Source organism: Melanotaenia boesemani, chromosome 22 (assembly GCF_017639745.1).
Source record: "Melanotaenia boesemani isolate fMelBoe1 chromosome 22, fMelBoe1.pri, whole genome shotgun sequence".
In the NCBI taxonomy this organism is placed as follows: domain Eukaryota; kingdom Metazoa; phylum Chordata; class Actinopteri; order Atheriniformes; family Melanotaeniidae; genus Melanotaenia; species Melanotaenia boesemani.
The window spans coordinates 27,676,560-27,700,828 of record NC_055703.1 but is presented as its reverse complement, the minus strand read 5'-3'; the positions used below and the strand labels follow the sequence as shown (position 1 = coordinate 27,700,828).

Below are 24,269 nucleotides of genomic sequence, written 5' to 3'. Positions count from 1 at the left end.
TCGTCCATCCATCCATTTATCCATCCATCCACCCGTCTGTTCGTCCATCCATCCACCCACTCGTCTGTTCGTCCATCCATCCCTTTTTCAATCCATCCATCCACCATCCATCCATTTATCCATCCATCCACCCGTCTGTTCGTCCATCCATCCATCCACTCGTCTGTTCATCCATCCATCCATTTATCCATCCATCCACCCGTCTGTTCGTCCATCCATCCACCCACTCGTCTGTTCATCCATCCATCCATTTATCAATCCATCCACCCCTCCATCCATCCATCCACCATCCATCCATTTATCCATCCATCCACCCGTCTGTTCGTCCATCCATCCACCCACTCGTCTGTTCATCCATCCATCCATTTATCCATCCATCCACCCCTCCATCCATCCATCCACCATCCATCCATTCATCCATCCACCCACTCGTCTGTTCATCCATCCATCCCTTTTTCCATCCATCCATCCACCATCCATCCATTTATCCATCCAACCACCCGTCTGTTCGTCCATCCATCCACCCACTCGTCTGTTCATCCATCCATCCATCCATCCATTTATCCATCCATCCACCCGTCTGTTCGTCCATCCATTCACCCTCTCGTCTGTTCATCCATCCATCCATTTATCCATCCATCCATCCATCCATCCATCCATCCATCCATCCATCCATCCATCCATCCACCCTCTCGTCTGTTCGTCCATCCATCCCTTTTTCCATCCATCCATCCACCATCCATCCATCCATCCAACCATCCACCCGAATGTCCATCCATCCATCCACCCACCCGTCTGTTCGTCCATCCATCCATCCATCCAACCATCCACCCGACTGTCCATCCATCCATCCACCCACCCGTCTGTTCGTCCATTCATCCATCCATCCAACCATCCACCCGAATGTCCATCCATCCATCCACCCACCCGTCTGTCCGTCCATCCATCTATCCATCCATCCCTCTACCATCCATCCACTTTTCCATCCAGATTTTGAGCGTTTATTTTCAGAAATTTACGTCTTTATTTGGACTTTCTTACTGCTCAGACTAGTGGAGACCTTAGACAAGCGGACATGATTAATAATGATCCATATTTCAGCTTCACGACCAACCCAGTCTTCCACCAAAGAAAACTCTCATCTGCTCTCATCCTGCCAGACTCCGAGTAGTTTGTTTATCTGGTAAATAAGAAAGCAAAATGTATTTATACAGCACTTTTCCCAGAAAGAATCGCAAACCGCTTCAGGGTAGAAAATAAAAATATCAGTTAAGATGGTGAAGATGGCACTTAGACACACATCTGCTGATGTAAACATAAACGTGTCATAAAAGCCTACATCTGGCTAAAGGTCTACTTGAACAAATGTCTTTTCAGCTTCTTCTCAACATGTAGAAACACTTAAGCTCCTATTTTATTAGACATGGAAAAATCCCCTCATTCCTCTGTCATTAGGGGTTTAAGCTGCAGTTTATTGAGCCTTTCACAGAAAGTTTAGCCCACTGAAGCTTCTGTGTTACAGTATGAATCCAGCAGCCTGAACAAGTCACCACTCAGGTTTTATCTGCGTTGATAGTGATCATTAGAGCCCACCTGTGTCATTATGTTTGCTAACTAATGAAGAGAACCACAGCAGCCTGGCCAACCTCGCCTCTTCTCTTGTATTAGTTGTTCTTTTAAAAACTGGGGATATTTTACTGTAAGATAAAAGTTGGCTTTGGGCTTGACAGTTTGTTAATATCACATCTCCCCAGTAACTCCTCAATATCCAATGTATAGCCCACTTTTAAGAATTATTATGGAAATACTTATTAATTCTTAATGAACTATCCAGTTTTTCCTGATTACGTATTGCTACTTTATGTTAACAGACCATCATCTACTGATTGGTTTCCTAATAAACCTAGTTTAACTGAGCCAACCTTATTATAAGGTGTTGATGGATCCACTAAAACTGGAACTTCAGGGGTAAAAAGGTCCTGTTTTGTATCTGCCATCAGGAAAATGTATATCAAGATAAAAAAGAAAAAAATGCAAATGTTATTGAAGCCCAGAAAAGTTATTAATTTGAAACAAAAGGAAAAAATATGGCTGAATGGCTTGATGCACAGGACACGTCCCAGAAGAAAATCTGGGACCCAACACATCTGTGGACACACAGCTGAGCTGAAGTGTTTTTAGTCCACAAAGAAATCAAACCCAACTTTTCATCCAGATTTCAGGACAACGTCTCAACCTGTTTATTAACCTTTATTTAACCTGTTTCAGCTGAGCTGCTTTAGTCAGCCTTTCCTGTTTCTGATGAGAATTCAGAATTAATTTTTCAGGAATTGTGATTTCATGCCAGACTGAGACAGGAAAAGAAAGCTATGATTATAATCTACATCATTGTTTGTGATGATGCAGCTGAGGTATGAAGGGATGCTTTTTATTTTCCACCGTGACTCTTCCTCTTTTTGATATTAACCAACAGCAAGCCTAGCTTCAAACTGCAGAGCACGACTCCTCCAGTCACGTCTCATTCATGATGCTGATTGGAAGAAAACGTGGGGGAATACCGGAATTGCTATCCAATGCAGGAGGGAAGCAGTTGTAGGAAATTCATAGAAAGTGTCTTTCATGTACAAATATTTCATCCTTTCAAGGAGCTGACTTATATTCATCCATCAATGAAACGTTAGATCCTCGCCGCGCAGCCGCAGTGTGGATTCTTCTTCTATGGAAAGATCTGATCAGATCACTGAATCCATATATGCTAAGGCTTGAAAGAACTTTTTATTTGTTACAGACTCTGGAGACTCCTTCCTTCAGATCTCAGCGCTGCCTTTGATGCTGTTGACCAAAAGTCCTCATTTCTAGGCTGGAACGCTCAGATAGGATAAAAGGAACCGCTTTAAAATGGTTTACTTCATCTTTAGGAAGCTTTTATGTTAAGATATAATTCTCTTCTTCAGCTCTTCTCATGTGTGGGGTCCCCCAGGGATCCAGCCTTGGTCCAGGCCTCCTCTTGTTGTATATTCTTCCTCTAGGCTCCTTTCATTCATTTCCTGTAAACGCTTCGTCCAGTTACGGGTTGCTGGAAAGCTGAAGCCAATCCAAGCAAATAACAGGTGAGAGGCAGGTACACCCGGACAGGTACACCCGGACAGGCACACCCGGACAGGTACACCTGGACAGGTGGCCACAGAGAGACAAACAACCACTCACATTCACTTCTAGGGAGAATTTGGAGTGAGCAGTTAAGCTAACATGCATGTCTTTGGATGGTGCGAGGAAGCTGGAGTACCCGGAGAGAACCCACGCATACACGGGGAAATGCAAACGCCACACAGAAATGCCGCTGGTCCAACCTCCCCCCAGCCGAGGCTCAAACCAGCGACCTTGCTGTTAACCAGCTGTGACGGCGTTCTCGTCTGCCATGTTTTTGTTTCTGTTGTGTCTTTTAAAGCAGAGTAACAAACTCCTGCTGACCAGGAGAAAATGTTTCAGGTGGATAGTGAATATTAATCCAGTCCTTCTTCAGGTGTTTGTCTCCAGGTAACCACTAGTATTTAATACACAACAACGTAAAGTGTTAATTTAATTTAATTAAAATAGAATGTTGAGGAAGAATTTATTATGTTGTTTTTTTTGACTTTATCTTCCTAAGCTGCAGCACAACCTCGTCAGTGTTGAGCAAACCAACGCCGTCTTCTTCCCCAGGAAACACTCTTCTTGACAGGATTGTGGTGCTGAGCTGGTCTCAGGCTGGATTTAGACTTCATCGAGTTCTTATTACCTGTGAGCTCTGTTACTTGTAGTGTTGTCCTTACTTCGGTGGAGCTCCTGTTCTCTCTCTACCCAAGCTGTGATTATGGTTTAAAAGGTGGAGAGGAGGATCCAGATAGGCAGGGATGAGCAGAGCTTCAGGCTCAGAGGAGCAGTGATACATTTTAATCAGTGCAGGTAACAGACGTGCTGCCTCCCGGCCGGAGGGACAGAGGGGGGTGGGGGGTCTGAAGGTTCCCATTATAACCAGATACTGGAGGTTTTTCTTTTTTCCCAGTTCAGAGACACAGCTCATCATGTGGCTGTCCCATTTACCTCTTTGTGACAAGCCTAATTTTCCTGCCTCCCGTCTGAAATGACATTCCCAAAATAAATTAGGTACATCTCCACACCCAGCAGGGCTGTATGTATAACCCTGGTCCCTGCAGAAAGCTGAGACGTGAGATTACTGCAGAGATGTGTTACTGTGTCAGAGTAAATTTACCTGGAACACAGTAGAAAATGTAAATAATAATAAATAGTTATCTCCTACTAAAAGAAAACACTTTACTTTCAGTGACAGCAGCCCAGTTCATCTAGGAATGACTGAAGTAGTCCTAGGAATGATTAAAGTAATCCTTGGGACGAGTAAAGTAATATCTGATGAGGAGCTGCTACAGTAGAAGGGAAAAAATGAACCTGAGCAGGTTTCTAGGTGCTTTAATTGATGTTACATTTTGCTGTTTCTGAAGCCTTTCAGCTCCACATTTTGGCTGCTTACTATAAAATGATGTAGTTTTTCCTGGTTAAACAGTTAAATAATAATTAAAAAGATTCATAATAAAATCAGATAAAACTCGGATAGAAAAAAATGGATCAACTGAGGTCCATCATGTAATTGAATCTGTTGTAATGTTTCAGTTTTTAGCCATGAAGCTGTGTTCTCTGAGGAAGTCTATTCACCACTTCCTTTCAGTCTCAGATGATCCATATGACAGGATATGTACAGACCTGATGAAAGAAGTCCTCACCCTCGGCTGCTCTTAGTCTTTTATTGCTCATGATGTTTGCAGAATCCTTCATCCTACAGACTGAACCTGCGCTCTGTGTGCTGACGTCAGCTTTTAGCCCGTCCTGCCGACCCGTCAGCTCACCTCATCATCAGGCACATTCAGGCCTTTCTCCAGTTTTTGTGATCATTTTTATCTGACGTGTTACAAGAGAAAAACTCTTTCTTAGTTACTATGGTGACAGTTTCTGTCTCAGCTTTGATTGGTCGCCTGACAAACACAGCAGTGATGACACCAGATTTTATTCATTCAGAGGCTCAAAGATGGCACTGCGCTAAGAGAAGATGGTTTGATTTCTGCATGTTTCTGGACACAAAATATCACAAATTAAAATAGACGCGGCTTAATTTATTGGCTATAAATGTCATTTGATAGCAGAGGTGGGAAAAAAAAAACCTGCATCACATGACTGCAGAACTTTTTGTAGAAGTTCTTCAGCATCAGTAAAATAAGATCCTTTAAGCTTTGTGCAAACAATCCAATCTTTTTCTTCTCTATCAATAATATACAGTCATTTTTGAGCCCGACCACAACTGTGTGCTCAGGTTACCATGGTTACCCCATCAGCCAAGGACATGATTGTGAAGCTGGATCAGGTCTTGTGTGTCTAAGCCCTGATCTAGGTCTAGTAGTAAACGTCAGCGTCCATCGTGTACAATCCGTCGCTGTTGGTTTAGCGTCTTTAAGCTCGTTTAATTTGTGCATTTATCCATATTCTCGTTTAGTGTACACAAGTTCTGGAGGAATAATTTCACCTGAAGCAAGATGTGGAAACTTAGTGTGGCTAAATTTTCCAGTCCAATAAAGAGATGCACCACCGTGGGTTTAACTGTAGGTCATAGATATGTAGAACAGGGTTATTCGCCTAAACAAAAGGCTGTCTGAATTAACGTGTTAATACAAAGACATTAATCTGTAGAATTAACGTGGTAATTATGTTTAACGCATTAACACTTAAACTTATTACTCATGTTATATTAAAACTCTGACGCCTGCAGGTTCCTTTGTTAATACCAAATCCATGTGTCCACTTGAGGCGTGTTTCTCTTGTTTCTTCTCTATTTTCTGATCAGTATTTCCTTCAGAAATCTGCCAGGGACGACCTGCCAGTGCAGCCAAAATGCAACATCTTTCAGTTTTAGTGAAAGTTTTAAGGCGGCGTGGTTCACAGCGGGCTTAAATGCTAAAAACAGCTGAACTTTCTGCCATTAGCAGAGCTGTGCTGCTGCTCAGTTTCAGAGAAATTTGAAGAATCCTTTTGAGGTTGTGAAACCAGAAATTGCCGGATGTAATGATTTTTACTGATAATTTCTCAGATGATGTTGGAAAAGCTTTTGGTCAGAAGTGATGTTAGCATGGTTTGCTGGTCTCTTTCTTGTTTTCTGTGCTTGGCAAACATGCAGGATGTGACGGCTGGCTGCTGTAATCCGTCCACCGGCTCTGCTCCCTTCAAGTCGCTCTCACCTGTCATGTTATTTTGTTTTGTGAAGGATGAATGCCATGTTTGTTTGTTTCACTCAGGCTGGCTTCTTTACATCAGCCAGGCTGGTTGATTAAATGTTAACATTTCTTTTTCTCCTGCAGACTCAGCTGAACATCCTCCTGGACAAGCTCCGCAGCACGGTCAGTACTTCCACCCTGGATGGACAAAGCATCGTGTCCCGCATCAGACGTGATGAATTTCTGATGCAGGTTGTCATTCCTGCTGTCACAGTAATGACTGTTTGGCTTCTCTCTCTCCTCTCATCCCTCCCTCGCTCCTCCAGGGCTCCAGTTTCATCCGGTGCATCAAGCCAAACCTGAAGATGGTCAGCCACCAGTTTGAAGGAGCTCAGATTCTCTCCCAGCTGCAGTGCTCCGGTCAGTTCTTGCTGCAGGTTTCAGGGTATATATCAGGATTATAAATATCAGGAATTTCAATACAGAAATTTACTATATAAGTTGTTGGGATTTTATAATAATAATAATAATAATAAATCTTTATTTGTATAACACTTTTAAAAAACAAGGTTTACAATGTGCTGAACAGCACACAGCAAAGTAAAGGTAATAAAATCAATAAAGAAAAGACACATGCATGAGTACATTTAGACAAACAGACAGAAGTCTGACAATAAATAAGTCAGAAATAAAGTAAATAAGTAAATAAATCTGTTATAAAAAGGCCAGTCGAGTGTGTTTTAAGAAGTGACTTAAAAGATGAAACTGATTTTAAGGTACTGATAACAGTTTTTTCTTTTCTGAATTTCAAAAACATCTTTGTTATATGTTGAATTTTAACCCGGTCAGGAAACCTCAGCTTACTTCACTTAACGATATTTCTATTGTTTAATTAGGTGGTTGAGCCCCAGAGAAGAACATTTACATGTTTATATTCAGTTTTTATTTGTGTTTATTTTCCCCGCCTGCTGATGTGGTCAGAGTTTAACAGAAAGTGTGCAACTTAAACTCACGATACTCTGCTTCCTCTTTAATTAATCACCAAATAAATAATTCTGCATCCATTTGCTCGGTGTTACGGATAATTAGATTAATTTCCCACAGGACGCGTACAGAGATTTAATCATGTCTTCTAGAGAGTCTGAGGAAACAATGCATGCTGGGAAGTCTGTTAATCATGTTGCTTTAAAAAGAGGAATTCATCTCAACATATTAAATCAGAGGTTAGAAATGATCCCAGCATCTTTTTAAAAGTTTTATTCTGATTCATTTGACTGAACCTCGTGTGATTATTAACAGGATAACGGCACATTTTCACCTTTCATCTTCATTTTTTGTCTATAGGTTGTAATCCCTGTTAACAGAATAAAATCTGAATCGATGTGTTCTGCTCACAGCTCAGCACCTGAACCCACCTCATCAGCTGGACCACTCTTATTATTTATCTGGGGAACCAGTCGTGTTGTGTCCTGGCAAAACTGCTTCGTTGCTGGTTCGATGAAAATCAGAATGCACCAAGATGACGTTTATTACACTTTCCACGCGCCTCACTTCCAAACAAATACGTTTGTTTGTTTAATTAATCTAAATTATAGTTTACAGCACCACAGTTTTTATGGAAAAAATAAAAAGTTTACTTTTTGTCAAGTAGATTTTCCCTTGGTACCAAAACATTCACAGAAATGTCAATTATTTGACTGGACGGATGGATGGATGGATGGGTGGGTGGATGGGTGGGTGGACGGATGGATGGACGGACGGATGGATGGGTGGGTGGATGGATGGATGGATGGATGGATGGATGGATGGATAGATGGGTGGATGGATGGGTGGATGGATGGATGGGTGGATGGATGGATGGATGGGTGGGTGGATGGATGGGTGGATGGATGGACGGATGGATGGGTGGGTGGACAAATGGACGGACGGATGGATGGGTGGGTGGACGGATGGATGGACAGATGGATGGGTGGGTGGATGGATGGATGGATGGATGGATGGATAGATGGGTGGATGGATGGATGGATAGATGGGTGGATGGGTGGATGGATGGATGGATGGATGGATAGGTGGGGAGGGTGGATGGATGGATGGATAGATGGGTGGATGGATGGGTGGATGGGTGGATAGATGGATGGGTGGGTGGGTGGATGGATGGGTGGATAGATGGGTGGATGGATGGATGGATAGGTGGGGAGGGTGGATGGATGGATGGATAGATGGATGGGTGGGTGGGTGGGTGGATGGATGGGTGGATAGATGGATGGATGGGTGGGTGGATGGATGGATGGGTGGGTGGATGGATGGATAGATGGGTGGATAGATGGATGGGTGGATGGGTGGGTGGATGGATGGGTGGATAGATGGATGGATGGGTGGGTGGATGGATGGATGGGTGGGTGGATGGATGGATAGATGGGTGGATGGGTGGATAGATGGATGGGTGGATAGATGGATGGGTGGATGGGTGGATAGATGGATGGATGGGTGGGTGGATGGATGGATGGATAGATGGGTGGATGGATGGATGGATGGATAGATGGGTGGATGGATGGGTGGATGGGTGGATAGATGGATGGATGGATGGGTGGACGGGTGGATGCTGTGAAATGCTACAACTGAATTTACATTAAAAACAGAAAAGATGAACACTCACCATCAGAGATAGAAAGAAGTTTTAGGAATAAAACGGTTTAAAAAGTAATAAAATGGAGAATAAATAAAACCTAATTAAACTCAAGTGTGCGCTGACTCCGAGCTTGACAGGGAGAGTCGTGGTGTGGTTGGTAAGTGCCTCTTCTGTCAGCATAAATCACTTCTCCATCTGATTGGAGGGATCTCCAGGTGTGAAAACAACGGAACATTGGTTCATGTCTGAATCCACCCTGAAAAGCTGCATCCAGTCCGGGTGCCAGTGGTGGACTGGTGGAGTCTTTTCACCCACAGCTCACAGATAAACCTGTAAGCATGACGGCAGCACATCCGAACAAACTCTCTCCGATGTCTCAGGCTTAAAGCCAACCCTGCTGTGAGTTGGATGGAGATGAAATTCCAGGTGGAGTCGATGCTGCAAACGTGTCGTGATAAACAAGAAGAGTTCATGTTCAGGTCGTTGGCTTGAAGCAAAAATAAACCCACCTACACCTGCACAAAAACACAAGTTCTCTTCATCTCCTGATTTGTGGGAATCCTCTAAATTTAAAACAATAGAGCAGAGAAATGAGTCGGATCTCTTTAAACATGTCAAACGATGGTTTAAACACAAAGTTTTATAATGGCATGCTATTATTTCATTTTATTATAAAATTTCTTTAGTTAAAAAGTTATTTATTATAAATTATATAGCTTCATAGCATTATTACCTCGGCTCTGTCTACCTTTCGTTTCCTTTTATTGCTGATGGAAACCTAAAAATGTAACTTGAGCACTTTTGCTACGAGGCTAATAACAGTTAATGTCTAAAACCAGTTAATTTATTATTAAATAAATGCTTCTAATAGTGTATTATAACATTTATTACATAAATCTTTTAATAGTATTTGAAAATGTAATTGTGTAATTATTTGATTTTTATATTTTACATAATACACATTTTGTGTAATGCATATATTTTATTTATTTTATTACCAAATATGCATCTTTATTTTTAACTGTAAATAATATAATAATAATCCAAAACTTTAGTCTCTTCTGCTTCGTCATTCAAAGCAAATCAAATTTTATTTATAGAGCGCTTTTCATGCACAAACCAACACAAAGTAATTTACATAATAAAAACAAATTATGCAAATTAAAAACAAACTTTAAAAGCCTTCACACACCCGAGTATATAACAGGAAATTAAAACACACCTCATTGTAGTCTCTTTCACACAGTCTCACACACGTAAACACACACACACACATACAAACAAAGCGCATGTACCCTCCCCCCACCCGCCCAGACCCCATTCTGCTCCAACATGAACTCCCATCCCTCGTTACCGTCTCTGAACTGAATGTAAAAACATCAGTCGATGGAAACATCCGGCTCGACTGCTGTGAGGAAACGGGATCTAGTTACACCAGCAGCCAGCCCACCCATAACCACAGAGGGCGCCACCACAGGAACCACCCAGGTCTGGGCAGGCTGGGTCCACACCACAGCCACAGGGCTGCAGTGCAGGACCCCCAGTCACCCAGACAAGGGCAGTCACCATGGCAACAACCCCGCAGATGGAGCTACCGGTGTGAAGGATCCCCTGGAGGAAACACTGGAGTTAAACAGTTAAAACAAGATTAAATATACTTAAAAACAACGAGAACTGATAACAGACCAGAATAAAAGTACAGATAACGGAGTTCAAGAAAAAAATAAAGTAAAATAAAATAAAACTTTACTTGGGTAAAACAAAACAATAAATTGGAGAGCCACATAAATAGGTGGTATTCAAAATAAAAAGAGAAACGTATGATTAAATAAGTATAAATCTAAACAAATAAAATTCAGCTATAAGCTAAAAAGAAAGCTTCGAGCCTGTTTTTAAAAAGGTTCTCTGCAGGCTGGTCCACAGTCCAGGCCCGTAGCGGTGGACCGAGGCCCCACCACAAGTCTCGGTTCTGACTTTGGGAACAACGAAGAGGCCGGTACCAGAGGATCTCAGGGTCTGCGAGGGTTCATAACTTAAAAGCATGTCTGATAAGTAAGAAGAGCATTAAGAATTTTATAAAAACTAAACAAACCTAAAAATCCGTTTAACAGGTTATAATGAAAAGTCAGCTTGATACAGTCATTTCTCATGTCTTCACCGGTCAGCTTCATGGCCGTTAAAGCGTCGACGAGCGTCATCCTGCAGACGTCAGCATGTCAGATTTGTTCAGCATAAAATCCTTTTCACTCATATTAGATGTTTAAAACATGGAGACAAAAACATCCTAAATACTGTATGTGAGATGCAGGCGGATCAGGAAGCATGAGGAAGCTGAAGCCTCCACCTCATGCTTCCTCCTGTTTCTGCAGGTATGGTGTCGGTACTGGACCTGATGCAGGGCGGCTTCCCCTCCAGAGCTCCTTTCCATGAGCTCTACAACATGTACCAGAAGTACATGCCTCCCAGACTCACCCGCCTCGACCCTCGCCTCTTCTGCAAGGTGAGTCCTCCTGCACACGCCGATCAGGCTCAGATCTCCACGTCCAGGACTTTTTCTCTCATTGGTGATGTTTTCGTTTGTCTTTTCTGGATGGAAATCTCATTTCCTTCAGCTTCTTTCTTCCAGTTTCTGTCTGTCTTCTTTTTATTTCTTCATTCATGTTGCTTTGAGTTTTCAGTCCTGATGCCTCCTTCCTGCATGTTAGACCTAGATCTTCCTCCACTCGGCTTAATGAGGAGTTGTAAACATGTTTCCTGTCAGTCAGCTGCAGATCATCAAGGTTTTTGTGTGTTTATTTTTGTTTTCCAGCTGAGTTACTGTGTGTCTTGTATGTTTGTGTTGCAGGCTTTGTTCAAAGCTCTGGGACTGAATGAGAACGACTACAAGTTTGGACTAACTAGAGTGTTTTTCCGCCCTGGGAAGGTGAGACTTTACGAAAAGCTGCTCTATTCCTCCCCCTCCCCCTGCTTCACACTGGCTAAAACAAGCCGTGTTCCCTGAAAGCAACACAATAGAGCCACAGGAAAGTGCATTAGTCATTTTGGCTGCTGAGGTGAGATGAGATTTCTGAGAGAAGTGGAGCTAACAGATGTGGGTTTTTATTCCTCTGCCAGATGAATAATTCATCACATTTGGGTTAGACATGTTCTCACTAAGGGGGCTTTGTGAAGTACCTGTTTGTTGCAGCACACTGTGCAGGACACACACTCTCACACTGTAGATTTGACACCCAGAAAGAAAACACATGCCAGCTCTCTGTTTGCCAAGCCTGCCTCAGAAACCGGTTTTAATGCTGCAGCTTCTGGAGTTTCACAGATCCAGAACTGGACTGCTTGTTAGGAAACAGACACAGAAATGATGAAAAATGATTCATGACTTCATCTCGGGAGCAGCGGCGGGCTCCAGGTTTGGGAGTTGGAGGTTTCATCAAATGTCAGCTGCTCCGTCACAAACCAGCAGACTTTCTGATCGGAGGTTGCGTCAGACAGTGTTTGGGAGCGCAGCGAGGGTCCGTCACCTTATCACCGACCCAGCACGAACAATGAGGAGAAACTCGGTTAGATCAACACTTCCAGCTTCCAGTCACATCCCTGTGAAATATGAACAGCTCAGGTCCTCTACCAGAGTCCTGGGAGCTTGAGGGTCCTCCAGTATCTTAGCTGTTCCTAGGACTGCTCTCTTCTGGATGGAGATGGTTCTCCAGGTATCTGATGGAGCCACTTCTCCAGTGTGGGGGACACGGCCCCCAATGCTCCGATGACCACTGGTACTACTGCTGCCTTCACCTTCCAGGCTTTCTCCAGCTCTTCCTCGAGTCCTTGGTATTTTTCCAGGGTGTCGTGTTCCTTCTTCCTGATATTTCCATAGTCGGTGTTGGCTACATCCATCACTACTTCTTCCCTTTGCTGCTTATCCATGATCACAATGTCCAGTTGGTTGTGCCACCCCTTTTCCTGGTCAGGGCTCCTTCCTGGTCCCCCATCAAAACTTTTCTAGACCCACCCTGCATATCTGGAGTATAAATCCATCTATCTTCATAGAGGTGTGCATGGCTGTCTTAAATTTTACAGCTGTGGCTGCCGTAGACACAAACAGGAACAGAACAGCGACGTTTGTGCAAAACTACTGAATGTTTTTTTTAATTCGGGAAGTTCGGGCGTTAAACCCTCTAAAGAAGAAGAGCATATATATATATACACATATATATATATATATATATATATACATATATATATATATATATATATATATATGTATATGTGTGTATATATATATACACACACATATATATATATGTGTGTATATATATATATACATATATATACACACATATATATATGTGTATATATATATGCATATGTGTGTGTGTGTATATATATGTATGCACACACAAGTACACAAAAAACTTTTCATCACAATAAAAAATCATAATAAAAAGTCATCTTAAAATCATGTAAAATAACTAAATGAACAGTCTAGAGGAGTTAAAAGTTACGCTGTGGATTTCAAGCATAGAGAAAAGAAATGTTTTAAGCCTGGATGTAAACGTGTCCACATGTAATCAGCGCTGAGGAGAGAATTGATCTTCCTGAAACTCGTTAATCATGTCAGATAAGTGCCGCCGCCTGGCCGTGTGCAGCTCCTTGTTAGAAGCACGCACGCTTTGTCTGAACAACTCAGTCAATTTGAAGTCGGTTTTCCTCCTTGTGTTCAGCTTTCCTGCGTTTCATGGTGGTTTCTGTTTGCTCTGGTGCTTCTGATTCTCATCAGTGCAACAGCATCCATTTCTGTTGAGATGTTTGAGTTAGAATCACGATGACTTGAAAAGGCTGACCCACCTGCAGAGGACACGCTGCATTACAAAGGGATTTATTTTATTTTTTATTTCTTTTTTTATTTTATTAACATATTTTATTCCTTAACAACATGTAGATGACAACACGACTCTAGACATCCGTCTTATGTACGGCAATATAGAAAGAAAAAGAAAAAACAGCCAAATGAAAAAAAAAAGAAAGAATAATAAAATAAATAGAAATTAGGGATTGTTTGCAGCCATGATGGACAAAGTAACGCTTTATGAGGCAGAAGGATGTTTGAGTCGAAGTAACGTCGCTGACTGATGCTTTTATGTAACAGAGAGAAAACGCCTCAGTAACGAATCACAGATGCTGAAACGTTTCTGGTTTGTGTCCAGTTTGCAGAGTTTGACCAGATCATGAAGTCGGACCCGGACCACCTGGCCGAGCTGGTGAAGAAGGTCACCAAGTGGCTCATCCACAGCCGCTGGAAGAAGGTCCAGTGGTGCGCGCTGTCCGTCATCAAGTGTAAGCATCTCTCCCGAAAACCGTCTCAGAGCTGATCTGAGTCAGGACAACAGTGAAGGAAACGTCTCCAGATAAACGAAGTTCAATTTTCAGCTTTGGCTGATGTTTAAGCTGATATTGTGTTATTTTAATAAATATGAATAAACTGGATGAATTCCTGCAGTTTAGTCCAAAATCTGATTATCTTACTACAATCTTAAAAATACTTTAAATGAGTTCAGGTTTCACAGATTAACTGAGATCAAGCGTGATGTGCTTTTTAAGCTCAGACGTTAAAGGAGAAGTTGTCTTTTTTTGTGTTCAGAGATGACCCTGTTCTGATTTATTTGTCATGACTTAACCTTGATCTTGACCATCAGATTCTGAATAAATTAACACAGACGATAAACCAGTAAAATCTGCATTTTATTAAAGAATCAGGCGGCTGGACTGACGTCTCGCTGGGTTCCAGGATCGGTTTTATTTAGATTAAATCAGGTTTCAGGTCGTCTGTCGCTCTGTGATCACTCGGTGAGTTAAAAATCAGCTCTGAACGCCACCGACGTCTAAAAGTTCCATCACCAACGTGTAACTGAAAACATCGTCATGGAGTCGCTTGCACGATGCTTCAGAAGCTTGTTGTAGTTGGTGTGTGGCTCTTCTGGGATTCGGCACACATGACTGATGCAGAAAATGAAGAATCATTCCTGCTGGACTCCAGCTGCCCAGCGCGCACCCTGAGAGCTCATCACTCTCAGATCTGTGCAGACGGACACGATGGAAACCGATCATGCAAACAGAAGATGGATCTGTGTGAGAGACGGCTGGCTTTAACACTCGGGGGCCTCGTGGATGGAGCAGCTCAAACCAGGGTTGGTGAGGAGAGCTGGTGTCAATCACTGCAGGCGGCCATCACAACATGTCTGCCGCTCCGTTTGCTCCCATCTGCCTGAACCTTTTCTCTTTTTCTGCTCATTAATCCACCACTCCACCCTTCCTCCCTGTCCTCTGCGTGCCTTCTGCATTTCTTTCTTCTCATTATCAGTTTGAAAATGAGCTTTGTTGGGACAAATTGAACAGAAGTCTCTGCTGTGAAGCATAACAGGGCATCCCATTTAACCTGAGTACGTCTGTGAGGTGTGTAATGTTGCAGCTGCAGGACTGAAGGCAGACCCGTACGAGCAGCGTCCGCCTCGCCGCTCTGCCAACGCAGCCGTTAATTCATCATCCTGTTATTGTACAAGTCCCACATTCTGAGGTCATAACCAGATGAAATGAGTTTGGCAGCGAGCGTAGATGTTATCGATTTCTGTCTCTATTTCTCTTTCACAAGTCATCTCTCCTCCTCCACCTCGTTTTCCTCCTCACTTTTTCATTTTCTCACTTCAGTCCAAGTCAGCCTTCCCTCACCAGGAGGAGGAGGGGGAGGAGGAGGAGGAGGAGGAGGAGGAATCATCCCTGTTGTCAGATGGATGACAGTGAACCACAAACGGTGGGCAGACTTAGACCTTCTGCCCCGGGCCTCAGGATTTCAGACCAGTGTCAGCTCAGTGAAACTGGAATCATAAAATCCTGGTTTTATAAGTCAGTTTACATCAAGATGACGTCTGAGGAGAATCCAGCTGGACTTGCATGGACCAGGACCTCCTGCAGTATCGGACATATTTAGTGAAATAAGCTGATTCCCCTCTGGTTCTTCTATGCTGGACGAGGCCAGTGGTCCCATGAAACGTCCGGATCCAATGACTGCTGTGCATCCAACCTCACTGACAGTCAGACCTCTTTTAAGGGTCAACTGAAAATCATTTTTTATTTGAATGAAAACTGAAAAACTAATAAGAGAAAAACCGGCATGACACGTTCCTCAGTAAAGTTTTCTTTATGACTTCAGACGTTGGATCAGCTGTTAGTCTGATGCTCATGGAAACATCAGATCAAAGAAAATCAAACTTTTAGATAAAAAAGACCTAAATTATTAACATGAGAAACTTTGTCAAGAGACGGATGATTGTCCAGGACCAACATGCCTCTGGAACTGGCTCCCGGTGTTCAGACCTTGGACTGATCAGAGGGGAAATCCACCCCCCAAATCAGTTTTGGCTTTTAAGGAACAAAGAATGTATATTCCAAAGATTAACCGATAAGTTTTCTTCATTTTTTTCTTAATGTTTTTATATTTATCTAGTTGTTTTTGCTGTTTTTAATTCCGTGTTTCATGCCGGGAACAGAAGTTGCTAATTAGCTGCATGCACGGTTCTTCCTTTAAATGATGTAAAGAAGCCGTGTTTTATACGTTTGTCCCTGTTGAATATTTTTACATAAAGTCTTTTCTATTTATTTTATCCAGCCACTTCTGGGTGTCTTTAGGTCTATAACTGGTGAAACCTGCTGGATGTTTCTTCATCTTCAGCCTCAGACTGAACGCTTTCCTTGGTTTCACCAGGTTTTAGCTTGTGTGTGTCTGACTTGCTTTTCCTCCCTGAGATTTGAGCATCTCCTGTTTCTGTCCTTCACAGTGAAGAACAAGATCTTGTACCGAGCGAACGCCTGCATCATGATGCAGAAGACTGTTCGAATGTGGCTCTGCAAGAAGAAACACAAACCTCGGTGGGTTCCCCTTCCTTCTTCATTCTCCCCTCTTTTAAATCTCTTCTTGCTGTTTCATCTCATCATTTTTTCTGTTTTTATTTTCAACCCTTTTATTGTAATTTGTCTTCTTTTTCCTCTCAGTCATCAGATTAATTTTTCTCTCATCTCAACGTCTCTACAAACTCCTCCTCCTCGTCACAGTCCCCTACATCTTCTTCTCCTCACTTCTTTATCCTCATCTTCCTCCTCCTCCTTCAATATTTCTCTTTTTCTGTCTGTTACACACACACACACACACATTTCACCTTGGGGACGGTTGCCTGGCAACACATGCCTTTATGCTAATTACCTGTGATATTTTGATTGTAAACAACTGCGACCCCCGGGCAGGTGAGAGCAGGTGAGGAGGAAAATGGAAGATGCAGGTGAGGAGGAGCATTTTTTCTCCTCTGTGGGGGTTTTTGTGTGATCTGGCAACCTGCTGGTTCATTCTAACAGGCTGCTGAGATGAGGTGGAGTGTGTGATGGAGGCGCCTGGGAGGAGCGTTAATAGCCTGCAGAGTTCCAGTAGAAACTGAGATCTAGTGACGTGAGGAAGTGACAGACGTGAGCGGAGCAGAAAAAGTTGGTCCAAACTAAGATGTGGGTTATTAGCCGTAGTAATTAGCATTCAGAGCGGAAGGTGCTTTGGCTTCCAAAGTTCCCTCCTTGTTAACGAGTTGGAAGCTTTTCATTGGGATCTGGACGGATCTCAGCGGTCTCAGTGACATTTCCATCCCCTCATTAAAGCTGCCGTACGGCCTCTCTGCGACCGGCGTCCACCTGCTCCGACTCCTCACAGCTGATTACAAAGATAAGCGTTCTCCTCCTCGTCTTTTCACCCCATTTCACATTTCAAGTTATTTCTGCAGCTGCTCAAACAAACGAGAGGGAATCACTTTTAAAGATATTTTTTATTGCTTTCTCAAACATGACACCAAATTCTAAAAACAAGTCGAATAAACAGGGTCCAACTTTCATCTCTGCTACGTTTCCTTGAAAAAGAAGAACTTTTTTCTTTAGATGGTGATATATGTCCTGAACTTAACGTAGCAGTTCCACACTCTGTAGTTTAGTAAGCCGATGTTAAAAACTCTTACTGAGATTTACTGCAACGTTAGCATGAATGGAAGCCAAAGCAAAGCTGAGCTCCAGGATGGAAAAAATAGAAACAAAGCAGAGTTCAAACATTGTGACTAAAAGTTAATGTTTTAAACACAGAAACGTCCAGTTTCCCCACTTCACTGGGAGAAAATCGTTATGAGGCGGAAGAGTGAACCACAGATTTATAACTATGTGGTATGAAACGTCCAACTGGACATCGATGGTATGAAGCCATCAAACCTTCCTCCTGGTCTTTGGTTTCTCTGGACAACGCCACCCCCAGTCCCACACCCGAACCCCACAAGCTTAACCTTAAACATTGCAATCATTTTTTTATTGAAAACTTTATTTTAATCATTTTTGCCGGACTCGATTTGACGCAAAGAGGAAAAAATCCTGTGATTTTTACACCATATGCAAACATACAAAGATTAAAAAACATCTTTTCAAGCTAAACTAATCCAGAAAGATTGATGTAAGTGGATGTAGAAAAGCAGGGATGCTGAATGTTAAATGTTTAATCCCTCCATCCGTGTTTGTGTCTTAGCATCGATGGCTTGGTCAAAGTGCGTAACCTGAAGACGAGGATGGGCCGCTTCAACGAGGTGGTGGCCGGCCTGAAGGAGGGCAAGCAGGAGATGAGCCGGCAGGTCCAGGATCTGGAGGCCACCATAGACGCCCTGATGGTCAAAATAAAGGTGGGTGGACGTTTACGTCTCCTTTTGTTGAGCTTAGATGGAGACATACTGAACATGTCAGGAGTTTAGTTTGAAAACTGCAGCTCAGTGGACATGATGGACAGAATGACACCAAACTGGTGCTGTTTGACGGACAGCTGGTAGAATTAGACTCTTCATGGTAAAACTTGGACATGCAGGCATCCGTATTGTGATGCATTTATTTAATCTGAGACCTGAAAGACTGATGGATTGTCCGACTTCTTCTTATAATTCATGTATCACCTTTAAAACTTGACATAAAAACGCTGCAAACAGCTGCCACATTACAGGGAAAACGGCAAGTAAAATGTAGGAACACTAAAGAAAAACAGGAAACATCACAAGACGGAGCAAAGCCGAGGTCTAAAACTGGAAGTCAGACATAAAACCATCCTGGAAGGAAAGTAAATCTTCAGTTTTGTTGTAAAACACACAAGAGAAGTTCAGAAGAACAGAACAGGCTCCAGAGGAAGACTGGTCCAAAGGCTGGGACCAAATGCTGATTTCAGCCAATCAGCTGCGCAGCGTGGAGCATTTACGAGGCCTGAGTAACAATCATTAGACACACAGCTGGATTTGTGGATCAGGTGTCTTAAAGGAGCATAACTAAGTCAGATAAGAAGCTACACCTGAGAGCTGCTCGGACAACCTAACAAAGCCCCAGACAAATGTAAAGGAACTCAAATGGAAATTTCAGCATGTGGTGCATGAGAAATATCAGTAACTCCCCGTTTACATGACGAAGCTGAGACAGAAAAAGAAAAGTTTGGAGTTTGGAGGTCTGCAAATATTTGAGAACGGGTTCCAGAGTGACATTTTCTCTGGAAGGTGAAACCCAAGGTAAATCCTGTCTGAGGCGACGATGACAACTGTTACATCATCTTTACACCCACCAACAGCACGACAACAACAACAATGGCCGACCTCCATCTTCTGTTTGTGCTGCTCAGTCTTTAAAAGTTATTTAGAAGACACAGTCAGTGCAGACACAGAGATTACATGTGCTAGATAACCACCGTCTTCAGGTCTGATGAGGATGTTGTTCCTTACAGGCCTGGCGTGCACACTACGTTTCCAGTCCACCTAGGCTAAATAAAACACAGCTTTTGCGCTTCTAGTAAAACATGAGCAGGTTTGTACAAATATCAGTGGCAAACGATGATCAACACTTCAACAAGCCCCCCCAAAAAAATCAGCCATCAAGCACCCATCCTGAGCTGCAAGAGGCAACAGTGGAAAGGAAAAACTCTCTTTTAACAGGAAGGAAAACCCCGGCAGAACCAGAACCAGAACCTGGCTGAGGAAGGGCGGCCATCTGTCTGGACCGCTTGGGGTGGAGAAGACAGCAAAGAGAGACCAACAGGCCTTCAACTTTTATCCAGGAAAACCTGCTGAGAGGAGAAATATGCTAATGATGCCGGTACTGTCATATGTTTCTACATGGAAGATGAGGAGCAGAGAGATGAAGAGGAAGAGCCTGGTGCATCATGGGACATCCCTCAGTAGTCTCAGCCTATGGCAGCATAATGAAGGGATGGCTAACCACCACTAACCATAAGATTTATCAGAAAGGAAGGTTTTAAGCCTGATCTTAAATATAGAGGGTGTCTGCTGGGCCTGATAGCCGAAGGCTCCGCCCATGGGCGTCGCACCTGTAGGGGATGTGGGTGTGTTGAAACATTGTGAGAGGGTCCAACACCCACACTTATTGTGTTGTTTGTTTGTTTTTTTTACCTTTGGGCAGTTTTGTGCGAACGTTGCTGCTCCTGTCGCTCCCTGTCTCTCCGTCAGCCTACTCCTCCATCACCTGTAGCTCCTCGAATCATGACGTGGCTGTTGTGATCAGCTGATCAGCTTTTCTGCCACAAGTTCTGTCTCTTGTTTACCACTCAGCTCGTGTTGAGGAGGAGGAAACTAGCAGGATGTTCATGTGAAGTTTTTATCTGTTACACTAACTTCTCCTCCATCCCCCCCGCCGCCATCTTTTCCCTGCAGAGGAGCTGATTGGTTGTGAGTCTGAGAGAAATCGTTGGGTTAACAGGGACAAACGCTGCTGGAAGGACTCCGAACCAGCGGCTGCCATCGTGTCAGGCTTTGTTGTCGAGTAACTGACGGTCGGAGGAGAAAGGTTGCCGTGACAGCAGATGTGTATGAATATTAATGAGCTGTGAGATGACAGCATGCTTCGCTCCTCAGGTTTTACACCTCCGTCCTGCTTGTGTCTGTCAGATGACAGATGAACATACAGCGACAGTGAACTGTGGGAACCTGCAGCATCTCAAGCTGACGTGGATGTCAAGACCGAAGCAGCATCCATCTGCAGCTCCTACACAGACGTTTTGACCAGAAATGAACCAACTAATGGTGCCTCAGGAAAAGCTCATGAACTCCAGCTGGATGTCGTGTGTTGGTAAAGTCTCTATTGGAGTGTAGGAATCCATCAGAAACCACTTAAATGTATTTATTTTATATTTTTAGGGATTTTACAACATGTGATACAGATGTTAACATTTAGTGTGACCTTTTTTCAGCCGTTATTACAGTCCAGCAGGAAATTTAGGTCACCGTTTTTCAAACGGGGTACATGTACATGTTGGGGTGCTTTGAGGTTAAAAGAATACCAACAATAGCATCCATGTAAAATTGACTTATCCTGTAATTTAAAAAAATATCCATCCATCCATTTTCTTGCCGCTTATCCGTGGGCGGGCCGTGGGGGCTGCTGCCTAAGCAGCCATATTTGCCAGCTTTTCCGGGACATCCCGAGGCGTTCCCATGTAGAGGGTGGGGGCATTGTTCATGATTGATCCATCATCTTCCGGTCTCCACCACTTCCACCGGCTCAGACTGTGGCCCATGGAGAGTTTGTTTCTCTGCCACCATGATGCTGCTGGAGGCGGTTCTCTTCACACCAGGCTACAAAGTCCTGTTAAATTCTCCGTACTCCTTCTCATCACCGCTGTTTGTCGGCTATGAGCAAAGTTCACAGCGGAAACCTTTAGTTTCACACCCCCAGTTCTCATTTATCTGTCTACATTTCCAGCAAAGATGGCGTAATTACGTTTTCCCTGCAATTAACGTCATCCTCAGCATTCAGATACCCCAGCTCTACTAAATAAAACAAGTCAAATTTCAATGGGAACTATTTTATCTTATAATTATTAAGCTCTTGAAAATAACATTTTATTAATGAGCAGTTCCAGAATAGATGAAATTAGTCGGCTTTAGTCGCCCCACGTTGTCTCCAGCACGTTTCCACATGAACTCCCTTCAGGATGAGGAGCTCGTCCCCGTTCTTCCACGCTGTGAAGACGCTGAGAACCGCTTCCGTTTTATTTATCTTGTTCCAGCTCTTACACACAGGTTTCTCAATGCTTTGTGTTGGTCAGGTGACCACCATGACCCGGCTGGACATCGACCACGAGTACCAGGCCCTGGTGACCCGGTCAGAGCAGCTGCTCACCTCCATGCAGAACAAGAAGAAGGAAGAGGAAGAGCGTGAGCGGCTGCGACGCATCCAGGAGGAGATGGAGAAGGAGAGGAAGAGGAGGGAGGAGGAAGAGCAGCGCCGCAAGCAGGAGGAGGAGGACAGGCGACTGTAAGTGGGAGGGGGGCAGAGGAGGGGGGTGTTCAGGTTGGAGGTTTTCTGTCTGAAACTAAAACACAGGAAAACTGCTGCAGTGGTTCGTTTACATGGTGGGAAGGAGCATAGTTTCCTTTATGTTAAAAAATAGCTACAGACAAAGAGACAGGAAGACAGACAGAGACAGAAAGACAGACAGACAGACAGACAAATAGACAGACAGACAGAAAGACAGAGACAGACGACAGATAGACAGAAAGACAGACAGACAGACAAATAGAGAGACAGAAAGACAGAGAGACAGACGACAGATAGACAGACAGACAGACAGAAAGACAGACAGACGACAGATAGACAGACAGACAGAAAGACAGAGAGACAGACGACAGATAGACAGAAAAATAGACAGAAAGACAGACAGATTGTCTTTCTGTCTATCTGTCTGTCTATCTGTCTCTCTGTCTGTCTGTCTGTCAGACTATTTGTTTTCTATTATTTAACTCTAGCCCCAGTGGTTTTTAACTCTTTAAAGCCTGACCCAAGAAAAAATAGGAAGAAAATTAAATAATTTTTGTCCCCTTAACAAAATGTAAAACCAAATAAGAAAATAATTTTTGTATATTTAATCTTATCGTGTCAAAATGATTGTAGTGCAAAAGGTGTCCACCAGGGGGCAGAAGACAAGTATTAGATAGCACACAACTGGGTTTTCAGCAAGCTTTTTACCATAATGTGATGCAAAAGGTCTCAGAAACTGTTTGTATGTGTCTGCATACAGCCTTAATCAGCCTCATTAAACCAGAGCTTTCCCAGAAAAATGAGTCATGGACCCTCATCGTTGATCCAAACAGACACACCTGACAGCTTAAACTCACTTTTTCTTCCACATTGTTGTCAACATGATGTTAGACAAACACACTCATGTTACCTCAGGTGGTAAACACACACACACACACACAATTTTAGACCCACAAAAATAACTCTAAGTCCCAAAATCTCCAAACACATGACTCTTTATTAGAGAAAATGAAGATTAAAACTTGTTTTGCTCTTTTTTCTTCCCTAAATGTCGAACTGAATGAAGAGAGGTTCTGAATTCATGTTGTACTCCATCCCGGGTTTAATGGCCGACCGGGTGGAGCATCTTTAGGAGGACTGATGGGAGCCATCATGTCCGTCACAAACCACTGCACGCTAATATCAGACATTAGATGTGACAGCCCACATTTTATGGCTCACTTTGCCTTCACTTTATTCTCCTCCTCTGGCGAGTTCTGAACCCCCAGGACTCATGTGAAGGTCATAGACTGGCAGCCATGAGAACAGGGGAGCGACGGCGCTCTCACCACACACTTCACATCATAAAGCCTGTTTTACAGACGCCGTCCTTTCATCCTACATCTGTAATCCTCACGTTACTCACAGCGGCTGTTAAGAGCCGTCGCCCACATGAGATTTCACTCCTGAGGCTTTAAATTCCTGCAGCCCTGCAGAGGGCTGTGCTTCCCCTTCTGCCAGCTGTTTGATTTTAGCGTCTCTCTGCGTGTGCTGCAGCAGAACGACCTTCGATCTGTCCATGCCCACCGAGTACAGTCCGAGGGTAGAAAAGTACGCCGCTTCAGCACTCTGATCGTTTTCCTCTGAGCGTTTTCCTCTAAAGAACAGAGCAGAAATGACCAATAATTCAGCTTTATTTGTATCACCATGATTCACAGCAGAGTCCAGTTATTACCCAGTCACTCCCAGCTGATTACATAATCCTTATTCATAATAATTCTCTTCATACTGATGAAACAAACTGATCAATTCATGAGGTTTTTCTTTCTCTGCAAAGCCTCCATCTCTCCATCTATCCGCTCACGCTCATCTTCTTTTCTTTGCTGTCTTCAGGAAAGCAGAGATGGAGCTGAAGAGGAAGCAGGAAGAGGAGGAGAGGAAGAAGAGGGAGGAGGAGGAGAGGCGGCTGCAGGTGAAGAGGATTCTGTTGGTTTTAGTTGTTTCAGGCAGTAAAGGGTTTGGATCTGGACGCGGATCAGTTCGGT

At 43.3% G+C, this 24,269-nt stretch overlaps 2 protein-coding genes across 7 annotated transcripts in view; one reads left to right on the top strand and one right to left on the bottom strand.

Moving 5' to 3' along the window:
* The window catches only part of LOC121634100 (gastrula zinc finger protein XlCGF57.1-like), a 540,387-nt gene that overhangs the window by 107,473 nt on the left and 408,645 nt on the right, over window positions 1–24,269 (bottom strand). The window lies entirely within an intron of this gene.
* Window positions 1–24,269, top strand: part of myo6a (myosin VIa) — a 124,745-nt gene that overhangs the window by 83,184 nt on the left and 17,292 nt on the right. For all 6 annotated transcript variants that reach the window (XM_041976523.1, XM_041976522.1, XM_041976521.1 and 3 more), the window contains 9 exons: window positions 6,402–6,440; window positions 6,584–6,677; window positions 11,256–11,386; window positions 11,732–11,809; window positions 14,085–14,214; window positions 16,710–16,800; window positions 18,473–18,623; window positions 22,034–22,242; window positions 24,118–24,196. In XM_041976523.1, coding sequence (XP_041832457.1) covers window positions 6,402–6,440; window positions 6,584–6,677; window positions 11,256–11,386; window positions 11,732–11,809; window positions 14,085–14,214; window positions 16,710–16,800; window positions 18,473–18,623; window positions 22,034–22,242; window positions 24,118–24,196 — 1,002 coding nt within the window. The remainder of the gene's footprint in view (window positions 1–6,401; window positions 6,441–6,583; window positions 6,678–11,255; window positions 11,387–11,731; window positions 11,810–14,084; window positions 14,215–16,709; window positions 16,801–18,472; window positions 18,624–22,033; window positions 22,243–24,117; window positions 24,197–24,269) is intronic.